The sequence below is a fragment of the Ruditapes philippinarum genome, unplaced genomic scaffold (genome assembly GCF_026571515.1).
Source record: "Ruditapes philippinarum isolate M1 unplaced genomic scaffold, ASM2657151v2 ctg795_1_1_1_1, whole genome shotgun sequence".
Lineage (NCBI taxonomy): Eukaryota > Metazoa > Mollusca > Bivalvia > Venerida > Veneridae > Ruditapes > Ruditapes philippinarum.
In genome coordinates this window covers 888,479-915,219 of record NW_026857770.1, presented here as the reverse complement: position 1 = coordinate 915,219, position 26,741 = coordinate 888,479, and the positions used below count along the sequence as shown (strand labels likewise).

Sequence of the window (26,741 nt, the reverse complement as noted above, 5' to 3'; positions counted from 1 at the left end):
TTGAAAACTACCTAGCATGATAGGAAAATGGTTCTAAACTAAGAAAATTAAATCCGAACGCCAATATCTTAAATTCAGTAATTAACGCTCTAATCAGACGTTAAAAGAGTTGTTTACATTGACCGTCACAATGTAGCGCCAAACAGCAACGTGCTTACACATAAATTACTGCGCGCTGTACAATTGCAGTTGGTAGCAAAGCAAGGGGATTCCGTTACCATTTTCTTTGATAATGAAATTAAATAAAAAGGTTATTTTTTCGTTTTCCGTGAAATATGGTATATATTTTCACTCAACATGATAAAATGCCACATATTTTCACTCGCCGTACCGGCTCGTGAAAATATGTGGCATTTTATCATGTTTCGTGAAAATATATTCCATATTTCACGCAAACTAAAAAATATCCTCTTAATATATACTCAAATCTTGATCTTTTATGATTCTTGGTCAAAACAAAACTACAGTACTGTTAAAATCATCCAAAACAGAAATGTTGCACTTTTGAAATATAATGCAAATATAAGTATCATTATTTTTTCATTTACCCTGACTAACAACTGGTTTTTGCCATATTTTTCTGTTTTAACAATAATATGATTTTATCACTCTCATTATAAACAAAACAATACACTTTGTATTTATTATATAGCTGAATTGTTTGTATATTTCTAAAGATAAGCACAAACATTATACTTCATATATAATGACACTAAGACTTGCTATAAATAAACTGTGTATAATTTTGTGGATTCTTTTTTTTATATAAACTTTAACATAAACTGATAGAAAATTGTACTGTCACATTATAAATTTCACTGCTAGGATAATGCGCTAGAATATAGGAATATAACTGTCAATTTTGGCACGATGCCTCTGTGCGACACACTCTGCGATCCAGACTATGTTGCGATTTTCCTGCTCCTTCAACTTGACGTATGCGTAGAATACTCCGAACTGAAACTGCATCATGAATGAATTCTTCATCAGCTTCACCTAAAATATAATAATTATCAATTATCTTCTGGTACCTTAGACGAGACCCTGTCCTTAATCCAACACAAAGCTTGTTAACGTCCTTAATTTGACTGAATTGGTAGTGGTAATAAACCTCCCTGTAGCATCACATTCAACATTTTCTAGTACTTGGTATTATGATCAAAGCAAAGTAGAAAAGGGGATACAGATTGGAAGAACTATTTGCCTTCAATAACTGACAAGTTTCATATCAAATTTGAAATGAATACATGAAGAAAATATAGAAGGGAGATAATTAAGCCAAAAATACTTGCAGGGTTATTAGCCTTTCAACAATGCATTCTAATTTTGATAGTTCACAATAATTCTAAGTGAATATCCTAAATAATCTTTGATAGCTTTTGAGAAATTAACCTATCACTGTCTATGATTATCAGGCTGATGAGACATATTTACATGTACCTTACTTTATGTGCAATATGTTATTACTTAATGTGATAAAAGAAACATAAAGTAACAAACAGCCAGCACATCTACACTCTGAATTTTGATCATAACAATGTAAAAACACTTTTTGAATTTCTAAAGGCCATTATAACCAGATAAATATAAATCTGCTACTTTAACTTTTCATACTCTATGAAAATATTTCACCTAAAAACCAAATCAATCATTAGTTGAAATCATCATTGAAATTAAAAAGCCAAACAATTTTTCTTTCTTTCATGACTGCAAAAATAATAATGGTTCAATTCATAGTAGCCATTCCAGCCAATGAACATACTATACGTTTTAGTGCGTAGTCATGTATCTTATTGTTTCTTAATCTTTTATCAATATAAATTGTTTTCCTATAATTCAATACAGCTTATAACAACAATTAGTTTCCACGGTTGTAAGATGTGCTGAAAGCCGACACAGTGTCATTATCACCCTCTTAAATTGACATGTCATTGATTCCCTTTAAGTATTTTTTTACAAAACGGCCAAAATCAAAAATAAAAGTGAAAAATTTTTGATTTTAAATAAAAAAACCCTTTTAACATTAAAATGCCAATTCCCAAAAGGACAATTTTTATCAGTGAGCAAAGCAGTATATTACTAGTGTCTCATCTTTGTATTTCCGGTATTAAACCCTAGCTACAGGTGTTGTCTCTTTAACAACAACAGCATTAATTTTCATCAAAACATAGACACAGTCTTCTGTGAATGTTTATCATGTAACAGCTGTTATAGCTTCAAGAAAGTTATTTTCATTGTTCTATGAGTCTTATCTAGAGCAAAAAAAAAAAATCCAACAAAACCTTGTCTAATAATGGCTTCAAAATAAATTCTCGTTATGAACAAGAACACTGCATGCAGTGTTAATGCTTGTCTGTTGAAAAATTTAAGCTAAAAAATAGGCATATTCCAAAAAAATTGCTTTCAGATTTGTGCCCTTGTCTAACAAAAAAATGCATCTTTTCATGATAAGAAAGTATTCCAAGTTTCATGTTGAGAACTTAAAAATGTTTGAATAATGGGATACATTAAATTTTTTGCACAACAAAAAACAACACATGAGGTAAAAAGGAAAAATGTAGGGCTAAATTTTCATTTTTTTCTTCTTTCATTTTTTTGTGTTTCCATAAATCTTCTTTTTCTCTAAATTAAATAATTTTATATGGGACAACAGCAATATACTCTTTAGAATTACTCAAAAGCTTAACATTAGAGTTGTGAAATCAGTACTTACATTTATCAAACATAATTATATAAACAAAAGGCAATTATTCAATTATACATGCATATATTTATATTTAAACCTTGTTCAAGGAATTGATATCTTGACATTTTTGTTTGTTTAGGTCAATGCAAAGGCCACATCGTAACTTTCCAACTTTTTGATGGAGGGTGACAGAAGGTGCCCATCTGTGCATTATTTCAGGCACAAAGAAGAACCGTAGTAGATACACCGACAGCTTTCTTACATGATATCCACAGCTGCAGGTTGGACTCAAGCCTACTGCAGTGTTGGGAAAATTCTGCAAAGTCAGCAACCTTGAACACTCGGCCAAAGAGGCCCCCATATAGATATATTTATGCTTTTCCGATAATATGAACAGGAAGTTTCTTAGCTATTTGTGTGACAGCTCCAAATTAATTTTTTTTTTAAATCAAAAAATTTTAAGGCAGGAAAAGGTCACACATGTGCAACATTCTTTTTTTTAAATCGAAAAATTTTAAGGCAGGAAAAGGTCACACATGTGCAATGTTTTTTAATAAGTTTTTGCTTTTGGCCATTGTTATTAAGGATGTGATACCTCAATTTCAATGTCAACTTTATTTTGATTCATGAAAACTTTCCATGAAAATTTGAAATTAGGAGTCTTGAAGAAGACTTGTATTGCATAAATACCAATGTTTTCAATGCTATAAGGTGCATTTTAAATCTTGACAATAAAAGCCATATTATAACATCAGAAATATTTTGGACATATTGTATGCTTTATTATACAAATGTAGTTCAAACACATTGCTTTAGCTTAAATTTGTTTCTTTAATAATAGTGTATTTTCAAAGTTACATAACTACCTCATGTTCAAAAAATTTGTCTTCAAGAGTTTTGTCCCCTGGATTGTTCCCGGCACCATCAAACATCTCTTTGTATTCCTATGGGGAAATCAACGGAAAATAATCAGAAACGATAGACAGTCTGACAGTTCAGTTTATCCTAATTTATCATTTTAGTTTTAAAATACAACAAATCACATTTAATGATTCAATGGATCCTATTTGTTAACATAAGAATTCTACAAATGAAATACATGTATCTGTAATGCTGTGCAACAGATAACTTTAAAGTACATGTAATATACATAATATTCCAAATGAAAAGATGAAAATTTTATCCTTTTAAAGCATAAACACTCTTTGAAAATTGAACCTTAATTCAGCATTCCTGTAGGTCCTTTGTGACCATTCCCAAATGTCTAATTTGAATAAGAGAAAGCACAAACTACAATTGTATTTCAGAAGCTGTATTCTGTTTTACTGGACAAGTAAACTTTGCTCTTTTTTATTGACACTATGTATTCATACTATGTTTACTTATAGAGTGTAAGATTTAAAACGAAATATACCTTCTCTGTGTGTACAAAAGATATCTTCATTTACATTTTAAAAGAGACAGAATAGCAATTATCTGTGATTTCAAATATAAAATTTAAGAATAATTTATCTTTCAAAAAAATTATCAAACTGTTGAAATACAAACTCACCCCATAGTATTCAGCGACAGCTCGAACTTGATCTTGATCATCAGCCCGGCCTAGTAAGGTAAGACCATCAGGATACAGTTTTCCGCACCTTGGATACAGTTTGGCACGATCTTCCTTTGATAATTCAGTTCCGAATGAATTGATTGTTATAATAAACGCTCTCCTGTCAGCCTCAAACTAGAAAAAGATATGATAATGTATTTACTGACCATAAATCAAAACTTTTTAAATTTGAAAGTTGACAAAAAAGTTTCCATTTCAGAAGAGGGGCTTCTGTTTCATACTTAAGGATCATTCCTGGAAAGGCTCTCAAGCAGTTTACCAGTACTTGTGCCTTCACTTTTGCAAGGAAATAATAACTTTTGTACATGACAGAGTAGAGGTACAGTGCAAATGACCATAGTACTGATTTCATGATAAATCACAACAAAAGTGACCTGCACTGTCCATGGATCAAACCTGGGTCAAGTTATCAGGATGGTTTGTGAAATTTTTGATTTGGTATGGTTTTGAATTACATGTATGTAGTAAAACAAAAACAGTACAGCTTTGGTCTCAGGCCAGTCTGCACATTGATGCTGTTCAACAAAGTTATAAACTGTTGTCTGTCAAAACTTTCATTTTATCTCTTAAAATAGGTGGTTTCTGAATTGAAGTCGGAAAAGCCTCTCTAAGAATGTCAGCAAGGCTAATTTTTTTGTGGATAGAATACTTATGTTAACATAATATATATCAAAGATAAATCAATGTTATTAACTTACTGCCAGTGCTTCACACATAGCCTCTGCTGTAGCTCCCCCTAACTGCTGACAGAACTGGTGAAAATCTTCCAAATATGCCTACAAAATAAACAATAACATCTTAAATATTGTCTTACAAAATTGTGTTTATATGAAAATCTGTTACTATGGCAACCTTCCTAGCAAAAATGCATTGATAAAAAGAAGAAATTTACAGTCAAAGACAGACAATGTTTTCACACGATAAAACAGAAATGTTTAAGGCATTGTTAACTTAGTATATAGATATTATATATTTTTCAATAATATACTGTGTAACAAAACATTTTATTTCAAGCAGACATGTGTCACTCATTTACAAAGAGTTTGTTACATTAAAGGTCACATGGTAGAATTATACATGTATTTTCAATCCGTATGAGCCTCGAGATGATTATAAGTAACAAGCAAGGTGCTCCAAATGTGCAGAATATTATATAGCATAGATGGTTGCTGTATGACACAACTGAGCAATTTGTAATTACATTTCCAATGATTGTGTTAAGGGTGAAATCTGGCAAAGACTTCACAGAAAATATTTTCACTTCGCCCTATTTGAAAAGCAAAATTCTAGACGCCTAAAAATCTCTATGAAGAAGTCCAACATGTATATATTGCTTCCTTAATCAAAATAGTTTTGAATAAATGTAGCAAATGAGAAATGATGTTTAGCTACAATGTGCTTAAATTAAATTGAAAAAAAAATAGCCCAATGTTATAGATTGATTTTATTAGGATGTTACACATATGCATCACTTCTCCCTAAATTAAAAAAATTCTCCCTATTTTTCCTGAAGGGAGAAGTCAATGCTCCCTAAATTTTCAGTCCAACGTAGTCCCTGCATTTCATTTTAAACAATGTCATGTATTAATATATACCTTGTACAGGGTGTTTCTGATGATTTCAATATGTAATTCATCCAGATCTTGTTCAGAGATACAATCCATGAAATATGGAGCTGCAAATAAACCAAAAACAATATTTTGATACTTTGTCTAATGCCGATCTGTAAAGGATGGTTGATTGCATGGCTAAAAATATTTCCTGGGAAATCCGAATCACAATGAAGGCGAAACAAATACAGTGGCAATCAGATCTACATGCAAGATATAACTTAAGAATATCTGAACTTTAGTCAGATTGCAAAATAACATTACATGCTAAATATCTATACTCTAGGCATTTTAGTTTAGGAGAACATGATTTTTAGAACATTTTTACTATACATTACTCTATGTAAACAAACTGATCCCCAGGGTGGGGATATTCAAAAATACAACGATATGTACAATGTATACCTAGAGGTGTGTCCACAAGCACAGCATTGTAAAGTTCAGCAGGGGTTGTGGCAATGTGAATTGCCTCCATCTGTTCAAAACTACCTAGGGGATGACATTTTGGGATCAATTCATTGATTGGCCGTTGACGTAATGTCCCTGTTATCAGCAGAATTATGTTGTCAATCATATAACTGTACCTATTTTGAAACAATGAAAAGTATGACATAAAAATCTTTACCTATTTTGAAACAATAAAATTTGACATAAGAAACTGTACCTATCTTGAAACAATAAATTTTGACATAAGAATCTGTACCTATTTTTAAACAATAAAATTTGACTTAAGAATCTTTACCTATTTCGATTTTCGAAACAATTAAATGACATAAGAAACTGTACCTATTTTAAAACAATGAAATAAGACATAAAAATCTGTACCTATTTTGAAACAATAAAATTTGACATAAGAATCTGTACCTATTTTGAAACAATAAAACAAGAAATAAGAATCTGTACCTATTTTGAAACAATAAAATTTGACATAAGAATATGTATGGTATTCATTGTTTCAAAAGTACTGTGCCAACGTGTATTTTGAAACAATGAATATGAAATAAAAATATGTACCTAATGTACTACATTGTATTTATTTTACATCCAAAAAATTACTGATAAAATTTAAGTTTCTTAAAGTAGTAATTCTTTTACAATAAACAAATGCTCCTTACAAGGCCTCTTTTGTTTTATCACATATACATCAATTTACTTTACAAAACTTCAATAAATATCAAAGTTGACACCATGGATGTTTGTAGAAAACTTACGTGATATAATCAAGGAATGTTGCCAATGGTTCAAAACAATGGTTCCTCATATGGTTAAACTCAATCACCATTTTCTCCTTCAACTTATCATCAATTGTTGACACTGACAGAGGACTAGGTTCATTGGCCAGAAAGTTTCCATAGTCTGTACTCTGTAGATGCAATTTTAGATCTGTAAAATAAATGAGTTCATTCAAAATTAAAACCATACTTATAAATGTGATACAATTAATGCTTTGATGAATTTTTATAAATCAAGAATCAATATTATTACAAACAGTTCTTTTATGAATGGGTCTCTAAATCAGTAAATGTGACTAAATTAGTCCTATATATAGTCCTATAACATAAGATGTTGCAGTCACAGTGTACATCTTATGTATAGGACTAGTTCGACTTAGTTTACAAACTGATATTACATAGACGTTGGTCTTTAACGAAGGTGGCGCAATAGCTCAGTTGGTTAGACTGTCACTTCTGAGGTCCTGGGTTTGATCCTGGGTAACACCCTTGGGATTTTTCAGAGACCCTTTCAGCGTTTCCCACCTCACTAGAAGTGTACTGGTAAGAAATCCAGGTAATCCTCACATGTATCAGTGCTATACACTGGGCATGTAAAAAGAATCAATGGGTCTTTTCAAATAAGAGCTAGGGACTGGTTCCCGAATTCCCTTGTATCTCATAGCTGTCTCTGAAGTAACTAGTCTAGAGTCATGTCTACGTCCCCGCAAGGCTTTGACATTAATCGAAGATAGAGAGATAGGGCAACCATCGTCTATATAATAAAGAGGCTAAAAAGCCCTGGCATACAAATTTTTGGGCTAACCTGCACAACTCTTATATCTGTGTGATACGAACCTTTGATTAATTAAAAAAATAGCTTACTAAGTACCGGGCACTAGTTCATCGACTGTACATACAACATTATTAGCTAATAAAATGTCAGCTTCAAGATGTGTCCTCATATTGTAAAACAAACCAGGTTTTTTTTCCTTGTTCAAGCATTGAATTATGTTTTGTACAAATTTACATGAATAACCATCAATATTTGTTTTAAATTTTTTAAAATACATTCATGATTTATTTGTACGGTACCAGTTTGATTGATCTACAGTATGGAGCTGTACAGATCTAATAATTTATGCCTTACCCTCCAACGTTTCACACTGGACAAGATTTAAATAGTCGCCTTGTTTTAAGATACCAGATTTTAGAAACCTCTGACCATACCCTCAAGGTAACCATGGTCAATGTTAAAAGATACGTCTTGATACTCCATGATCTAAAATGTTAAGTTAATCAATACAAAAATTAAAATGATAGACAACTTTGTTTTCCTGTCACATGATACTTCTTTATTATTTCCGGAAGAGTATGTAAGGGGCGCAACTCTTGGTATACAGGTGTGCTTAAAAGTGTTTGTTCAAATGCTAATTGCGACTCTTTCATAAATAAAAGAAAGAAAGAAAGAAAAAAAAAGAATAAAGAAAATGCGATATGAGGTCTTCGTTTATTTTATTGGCCTCTCGACTTTTATTACCGATATTATAAATTCTATGTCTCTTCTTACTTTTTATCACATACCCGTGCCTTTTTTGACCGTGCATATATTTTGACGTGACGTTATACAAACACTATGGGTGCGTCATTGAAAAAGTGATGGTTCTAACTGGAAAAAAGTTTTTTTTAACGTATGTGATTAAAAGAATATTATATTCGTTAGGTTTATTACTCAATTTATTGAACTCGTTGTTAGTTTAATCAGGGTCTATTTGAAATACCCTGGTTTAATGATATTTTATTGCATATATAACTCTTTATCAACTCTGACATCAACTCTTTTACATCAACATTATTACACAATATACAATAGGGTTGGGCCGAAAAATTTTGCAACATCATCATGGGCCATCCACTGTTAGAATCTCGCAATTGAATTGATATGGCCTGCCTGAAAGTATAGTTTCATATACAAGTTATTTGCTAATGACACTGTTGTATATGTCACGGTCAACAAAACACGCAAAATACCTAGCACAGAGACGTTGATAGGTTACAAAAAAAAACGGGAAAACACATGGTTAATGGAATATAGCACATAGAAAAAAAGTGCTGTAGTAAACATCACAGGATCCCTGTGGTTAACCAAAATGCCCTGTCCTGTTTTTGTTTGGGGGTCCTCCTGGGTTCCATGCCACTGGCTCTTGTTGCTGGGTCGGGTTGGGGTTGCGTTCATTGAACGCCGCCTTTCCTTGTTGATCTTGTTTATCATATATTATATATCATATTCTATACTGAAAAATTTGTAAGTTATTATAAAAAATCTATGTTTCACGGAACATTCTAACATTCACACTATTTCCCTATCAAACATATAGGGCGATCAATGGAGGATATTGAATGAGTTTAGTTTTAATACTGGATTTATGCGAGCCTCCGGTGAGCATAATATTATTTCTTCATTGAACGAGTTTAATAAGTTTAGTTATGAACCTACACGAATATTATATTCTATTTATCACATACCAGAAAAAAGAACTGTTTTCAGAAGAAATTGAAAATCACATTTTTATCGACGCGTTTATTTAGTGTGACGCTTAAATTTAGCGCGTCTTTAAATTTTGTTAATAAGTTATTATGCAAACGATCTCACGTCACTTGAAATATATGCACAGCCGTACAATACCATTTTTACGGAGTCGCAAAAGCGGCGCGTGTATGTGATAAAGTGCATTATGTACATCACCATATATGCATAGCATAAAAACAAGTGCTTGCACGTCTTTATGTCAAATACATATAATTATAACGTCAATGGACTAAATTATGCCAGAAAAATAACTTCTACACTAAGTGTAGTTCAACATTTTTTATCAATTTTCTTTTCTTTTTTTATAAATGTTATAATTAGAATAGAAATAGATATTAACATTTCTAGCATTATAGTATAATAAGGAATGGTTAACCGTTCAAATGCTTCCGCGCGAGTGCATCGTTGTAGAATAATGACATGTCTGAGTGATTAATTTCAAAACATTGAAACGATCAACCGTGCATTTTTTATATCAATAATAAAAGGTTTTAACTTCATCACGCTGAAAATGTTTACACATGGAAGCTTCATACCTAAATTTTGATTGAATATTCATAGTTTATACATTACGTGGAATTGTTCTTGTTTCACTAGGTAAAAATGTTATGAAATGTTCCGTGAAATAAATAAATAAATAAATAAATAGTACTTGTTTATTACGGCTTTAATTTATATTGAAATGGTATTTATAAATTAAAGCCATGTTTTTTATGTACAGAAGCATTTTTTTTTTCAAGTTTCTCCCACATCATTCATACAAACAAACTCACTATTGTATATAAGTGTTTGTAACGAAACCGGTCTAACTTTTTGGAACCTAAAAGATTTTGTTAAAAAAGCTTTTAAATCAGCGATCCCATAAAACTAATACTATTCAGGAAATTTTTATACTATATACACAAATATTTTTTTTATGCTAAATTTCCTCTTTTTTTTTTAATTTCTCTCCTCCCTTTCTTTTAAACTTTCCAGTAATTGTGATTTTTATAAAACAAAAAACAACCAATTTAACAAAAGAAAAAATTCAACTTAACCGGCCCCTTTCAAAAAGGCAAAACCATTTTTTTCTTTGGAAAAGTTTTCCCCTTTTTTTCTCCTTTTCTTCTTTGCATAACATCTTGAAAACCAAAAATTCCTTTAAAAACCCAGCTCCCTCTGGTTTTTATTTTACTTTCTCTTTTTAAACTATTTTTATTCCAAAATTTTAAAAAAAAAAATTTTTTTTCAACTTCTTCTTTCTCTAAAACTCCTTCTATTTTCCTTTTCCCTCAAAATTTCTTTTTTATACTTAATTAAAATTTTTTTAATCCCTTTTTTTAAAAAATATTTACAATGTTTCCCCTTTTTTTAATCCATTTTTATCCCCCTTTTAATAACTCTACTTTTATTGTCAAAATTTTCTTTTTTAAAAATAATTTAAAAAAAAAAAACTTAAATTAAAAAAAAAACAAAACTCTTTTTCTTTTTACTAAATCTATCAACTTCTAACATAACCCTTTTACATAGGTGTTTTTAAATTTTTTTAAAACTTTTTTTTTATGTTAAATTTTAAAAGTGAATATACATTTAAGCGATTTAGGGTAACCTTTCAAAAAACTCCGGGATGCTTGGGTTTTGTAAATAAAGGCTGCCTAATTTTTTTCAAAAACCTTGACCGGGGGTAAAGTGATTTTAATATTTAAAATAAAAAGGTAAAAACCCCCTTCAAAGCGGATTCACTAAAATTAACATTATTATTTGATTTATTACAGCTATATGTTTCAAATTGAGATGTTGTCATCAGCGATTTATAATTAAATAATAAATTAATGTAAAATAAAAATCGACTGACCGTTTGAATAATATAATTTAAATTTTAGTATATTTGTCGTTTTTATTGTTTTAGTTGTATTGTTTTGGATATTATTAATGTTTGGATATGTTAGAAGAAGAATTCCACATATTTGAGTAGATCTTGTTCAATTTTATTTCATTAATAGCAATACTAGTTGATATGAAATCGGATAAATTAAGTTTCGGATAACTTTAGTCTAGCACGGGATACAAGAAGCTGTAATCTTGCATATACATTTTCATCACCTGTCAGTACGTTTATATTCCTTTATGCCTATACCTTAGTGTCGGAGCTTTGAAACCTAAAACAAATTGTAATGAACTATGCATCATTCCTTTTGAATTTGATTACCACCTTGGTTTATACAGAATTTATTTTAGTTGGATTGTGTAGGAAGCTATAAGCTTATAGACACACTTCTGAATCCGTTCCTGGAACCAACCAGTACTGAGCAATGTGTGTAAAGTTTCTTGCTCAAGGAAACAACGACTTGCCCCTGACGGGGTTTGAACTCATGCGGCTAGCGATCATTGCACCTTGCAATCATTTAAAGTGAATGATTTCCTTTATTTGCTCTATTTTTGTTGTAATAATTAAGCTTTTCTAGTATGATTTCTTTTAACACTCTTCTTAAAGGGTTCTTTTCATATTAAAAAAAGAACACCTTGAAGAAAAGTTTGTATGCCTCATATTCGTATAAGAGGAAGATTTAATGATTTTGAGTTGTGACATTTCTGCCCACGATGATTTGGCTATAGACATCGGCCCATATCCTAGGGACTCAAAGTTTGATTTTGACTTTTCTGTTTTATCTTAATCATTTTTTAGCTCGACTATTCCATAAGAATAAGAAGAGCTATTGCAGTCACCCGAGCGTCGGCGTCCGCGTCGGCGTAACCACTAATGTTAAAGTTTTTGTAATAGTTCAAATATTTTCAAAGTCCATAGACATATGGCTTTGAAACTTTGCACACTTGTTCACCATCATGACCCCAACCTGTAGACAGGAGGAGGTAACTCTATCAAGCATTTTGACAGAATTATGCCCCTTTTTCGACTTAGAATTTACATTAAAGTTTTTGTAATAGTTCAAATTTTTTCAAAGTCCATTGACATATGGCTTTGAAACTTTGCACACTTGTTCACCATCATGCCCCAACCTGTAGACAAGAGGAGGTAACTCCATTAAGCATTTTGACAGAATTATGCCCCTTTTTCGACTTAGAATTTACGTTAAAGTTTTTGTAATAGTTCAAATATTTTCAAAGTCCATTGACATATGGCTTTGAAACTTTGCACACTTGTTCAACATCATGACCCCAACCTGTAAACAGGAGGAGGTAACTCTATCAAGCATTTTGACAGAATTATGCCCCTTTTTCGACTTAGAATTTACGTTAAAGTTTTTGTAATAGTTCAAATATTTTCAAAGTCCATTTACATATGGCTTTGAAACTTTGCACACTTGTTCACCATCATGACCCCAACCTGTAAACAGGAGGAGGTAACTGTATCAAGCATTTTTTTTACTATCAAGCACTAAGAATAGTCGAGCGTTGCTGTCCTACCGACAGCTCTTGTTTCTTTTTCATATGATATTTATGAATTAGAATCTTGTAAAAATTTACTTGTCTGTACAGATTATAGGACAACCTTGGGCAACAGTGATAATTAATGTGATTATTCCCTAGGGCTGGGTATTGATCAGAAATTTCCGATACGATACGCATTGCGATACAGACCAACGATACACAATACGTATTGACGATACAGTACAATGATGCTTCATTGTTAGGATGTACTTATTAAAAGTACTATTTACATTTCATAGATGCCCTGGTGAAATATTATTGAATCTTTCTTATATCTGTTTTAGATTTTGACTTTGTTAATGATGATATATAATACAGAGCAGGTGCATAGGTACCTTAATTAGTACATTTGAGGTAATATTTGAAAATGACATGATGGTCCCTTTTTTAGATAAAACAATTATTTTGAAAAAAAAATTAAAAAGCTTTGTAGAGAAATAATTCAATGCAAAAATATAATTATGTAAATACTAGGAAAAGTTAACGCAGAAAATAATTAAAACATCACTATTTATTATGACAGGAGTCTAGTACTGTCTACAAGTCAACTGTTCTAAATTATAAGATCTTTATGATAAAATCAAATTTTTGTAGAATTTGAAATATATACGCTGAGAAAGTATTGGAACATTGAAAATTTTCTAACAAATCATGTTTTTTCTATCTTAAACGGTAAAATTACAATAAAAATATAAATATCATGTCATGATGTTGTGGTGTCGTAATCCGTAACGTACAGGGAAACGGTGTTTAGCTACATCTTGGCGCAGTCACATTTATTTAGTTAGCAAACTACATCTTGGAAAATCAATAAATTTGTTGGATTTATGTGTTCACAATATGTGTTTAAAAAATTACAAGTAAATGTTTGGTCTAATACAAACTACTGCCGACCTGAAAGTAGTTTTTACCAGTGTTAGAAATAGAAGATTGAATTGCCGGATAAATTTTGACACGGATTTATCCGTCATTTTGTGTTTTGACATATTCGTTGTTCCACCTGAACTAATCAATGCAGCCTTTCAAATATTGATGAGGGCCTTCTTAACATTTACTTTAGAGAAAATTCCACACTTTTGACTTTCGTGCGGACATTTTAAAGACGATAGTTTTAATGTAAAGCCATCATGTTTATAAGTGTTATTAGGTTGTCTCCCTTTGTATCGGTATAGCTAAAACCCGATAACCGTACCGTATTGAAAAACGGAAAATCGATAAATACCGATTTACCGGTATATTGATCCAGCCCTATTATTCCCACAGTCAGGGAAAAGTTTGGAAATTTTAAAATTGGTTGATGAATTTCGAAAATAGCAAAAGTTGGGGAAAATTCTGGGAATTTTATAAGAGATAAGTTTTATTAATTCGCAAACAGGGCATATTTTGGCAACTAACTGAATCAGCCTTTATTAAGAAATCCGCCCCAAGATAAATCTGCCCTTTTTCTGCTAATACTAGTACATAGATGTTTTAAACAAGTAAATAATTACGATGTTCTAAAATTTGACATTGTTGGTCATAGGTTGACTGTTTTACTTTATAACTAAGGTTGCCAAAATCTTGTATATTAATTATTGCAGTTTGCAGAACATTTGTCAAAATTGTATTTGGTAATAGTAACTATAGTATATTGCACTGTTTTTGCACATCATGTCAGGTCATTTATATTTATCTGAGTTTATCAAATAATAATCTATCTATAATTACATAAAATGATAATGGGGTGATAGATAAAAGGAGACCTTGCTCTTAAGGTGGCTTGCTATCTCTAGGAGGAACTCATCATGAATGTTTTGTTGATACTTGTATGTAATACAGTATATGGCATGATTTAGTTTTGAGTGACCTACAGTCATCTTTCTATAAAAAGCTGCAATATGAAATAAACATTTAAAATGTGAATGTGGGTAATGTGTTTTGTATCTTATTTCATTAACATGAATTATCAAAAATATCAATTGAGGAGACTGAAAAATACATGTACATGTATATCCAAATGTATATAATGTTCATTGATAAATATTTTTTTAATTAATCAGATTTGAATAATTATCTAGTTGTCTTTTTTCAATAATTACAGCTGATATTGAACAGGCAGACTGGGGCCGAAAATGCATCGAGATTGCAGAAAATGAAATGCCTGGTTTGATGCAGTTGAGGAAAAAATATGGACCTTCACAGCCTTTGAAGGGAGCGCGTATTGCTGGATGTCTACACATGACAACACAGACAGCCGTCCTCATTGAAACTCTCACAGCTCTTGGTGCAACAGTAAGAATAACAATATTTGAGCCGCGTCACGACAAAACTAACATAATGGGTTTGCAACCAGCATGGATCCAGACCAGCCTGCGCATCCGCGCAGTCTGATCAGGATCCATGCTGTTCGCTATCAGTTTTTCTACTTGTTATACGGTTTGTCAGCTAACAGCATGGATCCTGATCAGACTGTGCAGATGCGCAGGCTGGTCTGGATCCATGCTGGTCGCAAACCCATTATTGACGCTGTTCATTTATATCTGAATCATTAAGAATTTGGTAAAAAGGACATTATGTATTTATATTCTGCCTGAATAAGTAAGTGCTTTGTTATAGGTATGGCATGTTTTATTCAATGCTGCAAAATAATTTATTGTGACAAAAGTTTAGAAATGTATTTAAAACAAGATAAAAATCTCCAAACAAAAAAGAAAACAACAATTTTTGCATAACATTTAAACATAAACATTTAAATAATGAAATTAACATTGAGTAAATGTATTGAATTGTTCCAAGCATTATTTCACGATTGGGAACATTGTGCACTTTTAGAGTAGAATTTGTGCACTTTTAGAGTAGAGTTTTGTCTGTCATGTATTAAATAACCCTTTTAAGTTACATGTAAGGAATATTCTTTTTGGGTATTGTAAAAAATTGACCTAAAAGGTCAAAATTTGCAGCAGTTCTTTCATTACCTCATTTTGTGCAAAAATGTGGTTCATGACTAGGTGTTAAAACAAATTCTTAAATTTTCTTGCTAATGTGATAAATTTAATTCCAGGTTCAATGGTCAAGTTGCAACATTTTCTCCACCCAAGATTTTGCAGCTGCTGCCATTGCTAAAACTGGCGTACCAGTCTACGCATGGAAGGGCGAGACTGACGAGGAATACATGTGGTGTATTGAGCAGGTTAGATAACTTGTTCTTTACTTGATGATTTTTTTTCGAGTACAAAATTATAAACTGGTTTGTTAGTCTACAGAAATTACGTTTCCTGGTCTCCGAACTTACCTTTTTTTTGCCAACCCAAGACTCAATGTACCCTTACTTAACCCTTTCCCTCATGAGCATATTGTGAAAAATGGCCGTTTTCACTGAAAAGCCTCCTGTTACAAGTTCAAACTGCTATGAAACTATGAAAAATGCTTCAATACTAATCAAACTTGGCACAAATGTTGACTGGACCATTGCCTTTGTAACGACATGCTCAGTCTTAAATTTCCTGTTACCATGGCAATGAGGGGACATCTCAAAATTGCCAAAAATCACTATTTTGCCTTGATTTTTTCCATCAAAATTTATTTCAAAGTGCTGCAACTTCTCGGGGGATTAAGATAGAGTCAAAGGCTTTTCAGCATTGGTTACACGTTACCTTATGATCGACCTGGGGTCATTTTTAGCCTCTCACAAGTCCAAAATTTTCTTCGCGATGAGGGGGATTCCGCCCCCTTCAAACCCCCCAAACGGCGCGCTGAAAAAGTGCTCACTTTTTTTAGCAACATTTCTCAATCGAAAACCAGTGTTTGGGGCCCAAATAGGTCATTTTTTCACTATTTCAGGCCTTAAAAAGGGGGGAGGGGTCAAAAGTGCGTTGTTTCGCGTATATATGAGGTAAAGGGTTAAAAGACTTCTTTTCAGGATATATGTAAAATGATAAAAAGTATAAATAATTACTGCCTACCTACTCTCTTTGGATCTGAAATCAGAAACATAACTTGATTATGGCCTTACACATGACTGTAGTGTCAAATCAGCTGCAAAAGAGCAGTTAATAGTTGCAGCTGCTGACTTGTTTAATATTTACTGCTGGGGATATTGCTTTGTATGTTGAAAGGCTGTGAAGCTGTTTTAACTATAAAACCTGTATTGTGTTCTGTCTCCAAAAATACATTAAGCACATATTGTTAATTTTTAGTACTAAACATCAAATGTTCAATATTAAACATAATATTACTCCTAGATCAGTGTGTTTTAACTATTTGTTTATTAAACATCATTTTATGCATACATTGTAAAGTTGTAATACATGTATAGTAAAGTAAATGTTTGTAATTGAGAAATATCGCTACTGAGTCAGTTAAATGGTGGAATTGTATTATAATTAGATTGTTTTATTGTAATATTTTTTCAGACACTTGTATTCAATGATGGTAAACCTCTAAACATGATCCTTGATGATGGTGGAGATCTCACAAACCTTGTACATGAAAAATACCCACAGTATCTTAAAGGTATAACTAGCAACATTGTCACATAGATCCAAAATGTTAGGGAAAGAATTAACATATTGTGCACAATGTCAAAATGATTTTCAAATTTTTACTCCACTTACTGTATATTATACAGATAAGTGGAGTAAAAATTTGAAAATCTCTCGATGATGATAATTGGATGAAAAGCACATGAAGGGGCAGAGTGAACTTAAGCATGAAATAGTTCAAATAGTAACTTTATGGTCACTTGGAATGGAAGTTTCAATACATGTATAAGTATTTCCAAAAGCAGATTGATTTAATAGTTTGAGCTTTGTTACTGTCGATACTGCTCTAATTTTGTGTAAGTACTCTGTTATAAATGTTCAGAGTCTGATTTTGCTTTTTTAAGTTATTACTACTCTTAAAGCTATTAATCTGAAACAGAAATACTGTTTTTAATCTTGTAATTATTGTTTTTGTATCTTTTATAGTACTCTAAATAATCTCAACAACCTAAAGCTTTGGTTTTTACTCTTACCTTTGTTGGATAAAAGAAATTTGTTAGAACTCTTTTATCCTCTTGTTTATCACTTTGACATCTTATACTGTTTGATTGCCTTAATTACTCTTTTACACTCTGATGCAGGTGTTCAAGCTTTGATATTGGTGTTCAAATTCTATTCTTACACCTTAAATCCTGTAATTAATATTTGAGCTCTGTTTTCAGATATCAAGGGATTGTCAGAGGAGACAACAACTGGTGTACATAATCTCTACAAAATGATGAAGGATGGTAAATTGAAGGTTCCAGCTATTAATGTCAACGATTCTGTCACAAAGGTACTTAATAATTTGAAACACTCTGAGTAAGTTTAATAGCCTTAAAGCTGGCTGAATAAAAACCTCTGAATTGTATTGATAAAAAAGTAAATTGGTTTAATGTTCGCCAATTCCAGGTTTTCATACTGCAAGAACCTTTTCTTTTGATGTTTCCATAATATTTAGATATCACATCCCACTTTGGTGATAGAACAAAATGTTTACTCGAGACAAGTCAAGTTAACCAAGGCATTGGTCAAGGTCAATTTGTAAAGGGTGAACATTTGTCATTTCAACAGCAGTCGATATTCAATACAGACTTCTCAAACATGTTCACGAATAACTAATAATTAAAACCTGGTACCCAGGGCTGGCTCGGAAGGTCATTTGGTAATGTCAGTGTGCCAACAAGTCATGTGACATTATGAATTGTTTCCCTGTTACGTCACTTAAGGGTATATACATGTACCAGATAAATCATGTGAGGTTTGCTTTCTTACTAGAATCCAAGAAATTAATGATTTTATATTGATGTTATGAAAGTCATACTATCAGGCAAAAGTTATGGACTTCATTAGGTATGCATTTTATTTAAGAAAATGTAGACCCATGATTTAATTCTCAAATATTTTATAATTGTTTTACATTTTTGTATATTTAGAGTAAGTTTGACAATTTGTATGGATGTCGTGAATCCCTTGTCGATGGTATTAAACGTGCCACAGATGTCATGTTGGCTGGTAAAGTTGCCGTTGTCGCCGGTTACGGAGATGTCGGTAAAGGCTCCGCACAGGCTCTCCGTGCTTTTGGTGCACGTGTGATCATCACAGAAATCGATCCCATCAATGCTCTGCAAGCTGCTATGGAAGGTAAAAATAAAGTATTTTTATTTAAATCTTTGTCAGTGTATGTATGAGTTAATGTGAAGCATTTTACTTTTTGTTTTAGTTTAAGACCATATTTCTCCAATAACTTGTCACTGAGCCTGAAGATTATTTGGTGTGCAGATTAATTGCATTAGGCCACCCTTAAAAAAATGTTCGTTTGCAGTAACGCGACCGACTCACAAAATTTGCCCCTACTCAAATTTTTAGTCCCCTACCGGTTTAACCGGAGGGGACTTTAGGTTTACCCTCCGTCCGTCTGTCTGTCTGTCCGTCTGTCTGTCCGTCTGTCTGTCAGTCTGTCAGTCCGTCAGTCCGTCCGTCCACAAAACTGGATCCCGCGATAACGCAAAAAGTACTGAAAATATTTTTATGAAACTTGATATATGGATAGATGGCAGTATGGAGATTATGCACGTCTTTTTTTTCCCTTCCTATGTTGAAAATTCTGGTTGCTATGGCAACAAATAGTCTGAAAATATGGCAAATTTAACACATAAACTGGATCCAGTGATAACTCAAAAAGTACTGAAAATATTTTTATGAAACTTGAAATATGGGTAGATGGCAGTCTGGAGATTATGCACATCTTTTTATTTTCTTCCTATGTTGAAAATTCTGGTTGCTATGGCAACAAATAGCCTGAATTTCAAGATTTCTGATTTAAATTTTTCAGCCTTTTCACTATATGTTCTTTATTTCTTAAGGTGTTTACTTCAAACTTTAAATATAAGTTCCTGGTCATCAACCACATCATATGTGACAAGGTTTATAACTCTAGCACAAAAAATATTAATATTACCTCCCTTGAACTTAGATTTTTTAGGGGAAAAAATGTTGTCTTTTTTAAATAACTTCTTTATTTCCTAATGTATCTACTTCAAACTTCATATATATGTTTCTTATTATCACTCGACATTTTTGAGAAGGTTAAATACTCTAGCAAGACTATTTCCAGAATTATGTCCCCTTGAACTTAGATTTTTTTCGAGAAACTGGTATTTTCACTCCAACTTCTTCATTCCTTATAGGATTTACTTTAAAATCCCACATCGTAATAATATGACAAGGTTGTATAAACATAATTTCCTTACTAAGCATGGAAACTTAACACATTACTGTGATATAAACAAACTTATTTTATTATGTTTTGTGGTCGATATTTTCAAATACAGACTTCATCCTCAAATTCATTATAAATGGCAATACACAGGAGTGTATGACAATTAAAGAACTTTTTGAGGGACCGGTAGGGGACTACTGTATTGCCCGCAATACTATCAAATGCTTGTTTTTCATGGTCTGGATAAAAAAAAATATTTTTTTTTGAATCAGAAAATTATGCCTTGTGTTTTGTTTTCGTTCTTTTAAAGGTTAATAGAAGAAATAAAATCTAGTTCTTATTAAATTAGAATTCAGTTATCAATTTATTAATTGTTACCAGATAATCAAAGCATATATTGTCCAGCATTATGAAATTCCATGTTTATTTGGGAGTACAGTTCAATAAAAAAAAAAAAAAAAAAAAAAAAAATCGACCTACCTACCCACCTTGAAAATTCTGGGTCGGGTTACTGCAAACAAACATTTTTTTAAGGATGGCCTTAATCAGACTTTTGAGGTTTAGGGTTTTAGTTTCAATTTGATAGGATCCAGGCTGTTGAGTCTGTGAACAGTATTTTCATGCCTTTCCTAATAGTTATACATTATTTGTTAGGTGTTTAAAGGCAGCACATGTTAGCATCCAGTCATTGAGACAGTGTCTTGTTTCTAAAATTAAAATAGTGTCTATTCTTAGCGAAGTTTTAGGAGGGGAGATGGGGGATTCACTCGAATTTTTAGCTCACCTGTCACAAAGTGACAGGGTGAGCTTTTGTGATCGCTTTTCGTCCGGCGTCCGTCCGTCCGTAAACTTTTGCTTTAAATGACATCTCCTCATAAACCACTGAGCCAATTTCATCCAAACTTCACAGGAATGTTCCTTTGGTGGTCACCTTTAAAAATTGTTCAAAGAATTTAATTCCATACAGAACTCTGGTTGCCATGGCAACCGAAAGAAAAATCTTTTAATATCTTCTTTTAAACAACCCTAAGAGCTAGAGCTTAGATATTTGGCATGAAACATCTTCTAATGAGTGTCTACCAAGTTTGTTCAAATAAAAGCCCTGAGGTCAAAATTGGCTCCGCCCCAGGGGGTCATAGATTTTCCCTATATGCATATAGTAAAAACTTAAAAAATCTTCTTTTAAAGAACCCAAAGAGCTAGAGCTAAGATATTTGGCATGAAACATCTTTCAGTGAGTGTCTACCAAGTTTGTTCAAATAAAAGCCCTGGGGTCAAAATTGGCCCCGCCCTGGGGGGGTCATTGATTTTCCCTATATGCATATAGTAAAAACTTAAAAAATCTTCTTTTAAAGAACTGTAAGAGCTAGAGCTTAGATATTTGGCATGAAACATCTTCTAGTGAGTGTCTACCAAGTTTGTTCAAATAAAAACCCTTGGGTCAAAATTGGCCCCGCCCCAGGGGGTCATTGATTTTCCCTATATGCATATAGTAAAAACTTAAAAAATCTTCTTTTAAAGAACCCAAAGAGCTAGAGCTAAGATATTTGGCATGAAACATCTTATAGTGAGTGTCTACCAACTTTGTTCAAATAAAAGCCCTGGGGTCAAAATTGGCCCCGCCCCAGGTGGTCATTGATTTTCCCTATATGCATATAGTAAAAACTTAAAAAATCTTCTTTTAAAGAACTGTAAGAGCTAGAGCTTAGATATTTGGCATGAAACATCTTCTAGTGAATGTCTACCAAGTTTGTTCAAATAAAAACCCTGGGGTCAAAATTGGCCTCGCCCCAGGGGGTCATTGATTTTCCCTATATGCATATAGTAAAAACTTAAAAAATGTTCTTTTAAAGAACCTTAAGAGCTAGAGCTTAGATGTTTGGCATGAAACATCTTCTAGTGAATGTCTATCAAGTTTGTTGAAATAAAAGCCCTTGGGTCAAAATTGGCCCCGCCCCTGGGGGTCATTGATTTTCCCTATATGCATATTGTAAAAAATTAAAAAATCTTCTTTTAAAGAACCCAAAGAGCTAGAGCTAAGATATTTAGCATGAAACATGTTCTAATGGGTGTCTACCAAGTATGTTGAAATAAAAGCCCTGGGGTCAAAACTGGCCGGCCTCGGGGGTCATTGATTTTTCTTATATGTGTATAGCAAAAACTTAAAAATCTTCTTTGAAAAAACCCAAATAGCTAGAGTTTAGATATTAAGCATAAAACATCTTTAAGTAAATATCTACAAAGATTGTTCAAATAAAAGCCCGGGGTCAAAACTGGCCCTGCCCCAGGGGTGTCATTGTTTTTAACTATATGTGTATAGTAAAAACTTAAAAAGTGTATAGTAAAAACTTAAAAAATCTTCTTTTAAAAAACCCAATGAGCTAGAACTTAGATGTTTAGCATGAAACATCTTCTTATGGGTATCTACCAAGTTTGTTCAAATAAACAAATAAAAGCCCTTGGGTAAAAATAAGCCCGGGGGGGGGGGGGCTATATACAGGTGAGCGACCTCAGGGCCTCTTGTTGAGAATTCCCCCCTAATTTTTCAAAGGCAGGGGGAAAATTTTACATAGAGAAAGAAGGAAAAAGATCAACAAATGTAATAAATTTTCACTTTTCCTGTTTTCCGAATCCTAGAATTGACACTGTTAAAATAAATTTTTTTCATCAAATGTTATCCTACCTTTTTTTCAAATCATTGCTGTTATATAAAATATTATATACAATTTATTCAGGTTATGAAGTAACAACCATTCAAGATGCCATCACCAGAGCCCGTATTTTTGTAACTGCCAGTGGTTGCAAGGACATCATTATGGGCAAAATGTTTGAACAAATGTTGGAAGATTCTATTGTGTGTAATGTCGGACATTTTGATTGTGAATTAGATATTAAGTGGCTTAATGAAAATTGTGAGAAAAAAGAACAGATCAAACCACAGGTGAGTGATATAATAATTACCTGAATACGGTCCTTATTAGGCACATTTTCTGCATTTAATTTTACATCTTTTATAACCTACTTTTAGTTGCCAACAAAACTGATATTATTTTAATGTGTTCTATAAAATATTCATACATGATAGGTGTAGCAGGGAAATAATTGGGTTATTGGTACAACGAGGTTCATCTCTAGAAGGCTAGTAATAAGTTTTAAGCTACATGCCTCATGATGATCCAAAATACTTCAAGAAAACTAAACTAGAGAAAATTATAATTTGAATTATAAGTAAAGTAAAAAGAAGAGGCAGGATACAAGTAATATTTTACATGTTATATGCAATTAATGACTGATTTTGCAGTATTTATCTACTATGTGAGTCAGTGCTCATGCAATAAGGTGTGATTTTGTATATTTTGACCTCTTTTTGGTAATTTACATGGATTTTAAGTGCCATTTGCAATGTGTAAATTACTTCCATTGTTCTCTTCATAATATTTAACTTTAAAATACATTCTCAAAATTTTTATGAAAATCAGCATAAATCTGGAGGCATGCTGCTTTTATATACATCATTGATGCTATCAAATTCAATGAAACCTTTATCAAGTTATTTTTTCACAACAAATAATAATCACACATAGAAAACACATTGCCTAATTTATGAAACACTTGATGGTTATTTGAAAAAACTTCCCATTGCTCGATTTTCCCATTGAAAGTCATTTGTATCATCATGATACAGATTTGAATGGAAAAAATGTTGTCCCTTGTTTTTGACATTTGACTTTCAAATGGAAAAATTGTGTCCAAATTTTGTTGACTTGCCAGTTTCAAAGTTAACCTTTTGGAGTTTGGTAGTTTTAGTTTTGTATGAGAAATGTCCATTATCATGTAGTTATAGCATGATGGCTATTATTAACGTTCATGAAGTAAAATTTTATCTGCCCCCCCTCTCTTCAAAATGAACTACTGTTGTTCATAAGTGTAACAAAAATCTAGATTAAACAAACCCAGGTTCAACATATGTGCCATACTGATAACACTGTGGAGTTTACATCTTGATAAAAACCAGTTGAGCTATCTGAGAAGGTTGTAAGAAAATTCAGGGACATGTACATATCTGGCGAACGTCGGTTCATTCTCGTTTGTGCCAGTTTTCTTCTATACAAGTTTACTAGACTGATCTGTAGTTAAAGAAATATTTGTCTGTCAGTGAAAAAGAATTCAAGGTTGTTCCTTTCTGACTGGTTAAAATCTGGAACATGAAAATAAAATAAAAAAAAAATAAAGCTATTAATTGTGATAAGCAAGTCTTTTCCTTAATCTTTAACCAGCAAAGTTTGTGCTGCCCTGCTTTGAATATAATTAATATAATTAATTTTGGTACATGGGATTTTAATATCATAATAGAAACCTTAATGATGAGTTACCAATACTACATGTATAAAATTGAAGAAAGAAAAAAAACCTGCACCTACAACTTACACAACAAGACAATTAGTTTAAGTCTCACTTTTGTACATGCATTAACAAAAATACAACAAAGTTAGCCAAAAAAATACATGTTCAAAATCACTCTAAAAAAGTTACGAGAGACTAAGAACATGATCATAAATTAAAACCCCATTTAAAACAACCTTAAACAAATGTTAAAAGCTGAAATATGTGGCAGCAATAAACTTTACAAGTTAAATACATTTTTGTTGCTTTTTGTCTGAATTGCGGATATTTGCTACAACATTATTTTGCTATTGATTTACAGGTTGACAGATACACACTCAAGAATGGTCGTCATATCATCGTGTTAGCTGAAGGTCGACTCGTAAATTTGGGTTGTGCCCACGGTCACCCTAGCTTTGTAATGAGCAACTCCTTCACCAATCAAGTATTAGCTCAGATCGAACTTTGGACCAAGTCAGACCAGTACAAATTAGATGTACATATGTTGCCCAAAAAGGTGAGTTGATTTACATTATTACTGTTAAAAATGTTCGATTTTAAGAATATCTCCGAATAAAAACATTTTCAGGATTTTACCTAATTCACTTCTTTTGCTTTCACACATTTCAGAGATAATAAGACAAATTAGTGTCAAATTTAAACGATTCTAGTTTTTACAAGATGATAATAGTGTTTAATAGTTATAGTATAAAATTATTTCACATCAGAATAAAAGTGCAACAAAGTTCACATTTGAACATTTATTGTACCAAATAAGTCTTTTTGAGAGGCCTGCAATGATGAGCACATGCTGTACGAAGCAAGGTGATACTAGTAATTCACCGCTTCCACACCAGCTCTATTGTCGAGAGAGGATTATGAAACAGTTGCCTCCCTTTAGCTTTGTTGAAAAGAAAATTACTTATTAAAGTTACAATAATAGACCTAGTATTGTACTAGTCCAAACTTGCACATTTATGCTGTCATTTTGGCTGCTGATTTTTGTATTTTGGATACTGACATCCCTTGAACTAATAATGACCTGCTCCAAATACAAAGTAGTTCAAGTGCATTTCACATATTCAGCAGGGTGGGAAAAAGACAGATTCAAATAGACCATGTTTGTAGTTAAAGTTTTTTTTTTAAAAAAAGACATGCCCAATATTGATTTAATACCTTGATTGTATTACTATATGTTCAAAGTGAAAATAACATTTTTGTTAATTTTACAGTTGGATGAAGAAGTTGCTCTTGCTCATTTGGATCATCTTGGAGTTAACTTGACCAAACTGTCTGACGACCAGGCTTCATACCTCGGTATTCCAAAGGAGGGACCATTCAAGGCCGACTTCTACAGATACTAGACATTCTGAAATAATTATTGCAACCTTGGTTATACAAGGGAGTAAAAAACAACAGCTGTCCTGAAAAAAAATCGAAGTGACCGTTTCTGGAAGCTGGAATTGTGAAAATATTTTGAAAATATTAAATGAGGGAATTATTTGCACCTTATATAACATATTACACACAAAAATACATCATGATAATCTGATATTTGACAAAATTTGCTTGGTGAAAATGTTTTTAGAAAAAATATGAATATTAATTTAACAATCTGTAATTTGGCTATAGCAAGTCCATATTCTGATTAAATATGAATAAATAGAACATTACATGTTTTCTTACATATTTTGTGTGTGCAATATTACAATTTTACTTAAAGGCTTATGAGAATTTTTGGTCAGTGTCCTATTTAAGCTGATCTCATGGACAAAGAAATTTAAAGTTTACTTAAAAAAAAATCATAATTTTATTATCTAGTTGTGTAGCATCAATCTGTTGAACACAAATTTTTAATAAGGTCATTAAAAACTTGATGAAATATAATGTACATGTATTTAAATTCAAAGATTTACATTTTATCAAAAATCTTTGTTAACATTGTTGTTGTTAAGATGAAATCCATTTAGGGAAATAAAAAAGCTCAAAAAACCCA

The 26,741-nt window shown here is 32.1% G+C and overlaps 2 protein-coding genes and 1 long non-coding RNA gene across 3 annotated transcripts; 1 reads left to right on the top strand and 2 right to left on the bottom strand.

Moving 5' to 3' along the window:
* Positions 1-811: 811 nt before the first annotated feature.
* LOC132750946 (V-type proton ATPase subunit d-like) lies at positions 812-8,455 on the bottom strand. The gene is given in 9 exon segments (XM_060741040.1): positions 812-996; positions 3,553-3,630; positions 4,239-4,415; positions 5,000-5,077; positions 5,897-5,976; positions 6,317-6,495; positions 7,123-7,294; positions 8,273-8,336; positions 8,339-8,455. Coding segments are annotated over 9 exon segments (1,053 nt in total). The 5' UTR covers positions 8,402-8,455; the 3' UTR covers positions 812-834.
* A 3,069-nt stretch (positions 8,456-11,524) lies between these two features.
* LOC132750959 (uncharacterized) lies at positions 11,525-12,366 on the bottom strand. The gene is made up of 2 exons (XR_009628616.1): positions 12,086-12,366; positions 11,525-11,903 (listed from the first exon to the last, which is right to left on the bottom strand). It is a non-coding gene; the product is annotated as an uncharacterized LOC132750959 (long non-coding RNA).
* A 2,859-nt stretch (positions 12,367-15,225) lies between these two features.
* On the top strand, positions 15,226-26,741 carry LOC132750945 (adenosylhomocysteinase A-like). The gene is made up of 8 exons (XM_060741039.1): positions 15,226-15,412; positions 16,182-16,310; positions 17,533-17,632; positions 18,324-18,436; positions 19,077-19,284; positions 23,098-23,303; positions 25,068-25,262; positions 25,978-26,741. The coding sequence occupies exons 1-8, from the start codon at positions 15,278-15,280 to the stop codon at positions 26,107-26,109; spliced, it is 1,218 nt and encodes a 405-aa protein (XP_060597022.1). The 5' UTR covers positions 15,226-15,277; the 3' UTR covers positions 26,110-26,741.

What these genes read in the sequence shown, in the direction of transcription:
- LOC132750945 (XM_060741039.1), top strand. Translation starts at nt 15,278, where the DNA reads ATGCCTGGTTTGATGCAGTTGAGGAAAAAATATGGACCTTCACAGCCT. An exon ending in TCAACGATTCTGTCACAAAG is followed by an intron (nt 18,437 to 19,076) that starts GTACTTAATAAT and finishes TTGTATATTTAG; the next exon opens with AGTAAGTTTGACAATTTGTA. An exon ending in TACATATGTTGCCCAAAAAG is followed by an intron (nt 25,263 to 25,977) that starts GTGAGTTGATTT and finishes TTAATTTTACAG; the next exon opens with TTGGATGAAGAAGTTGCTCT.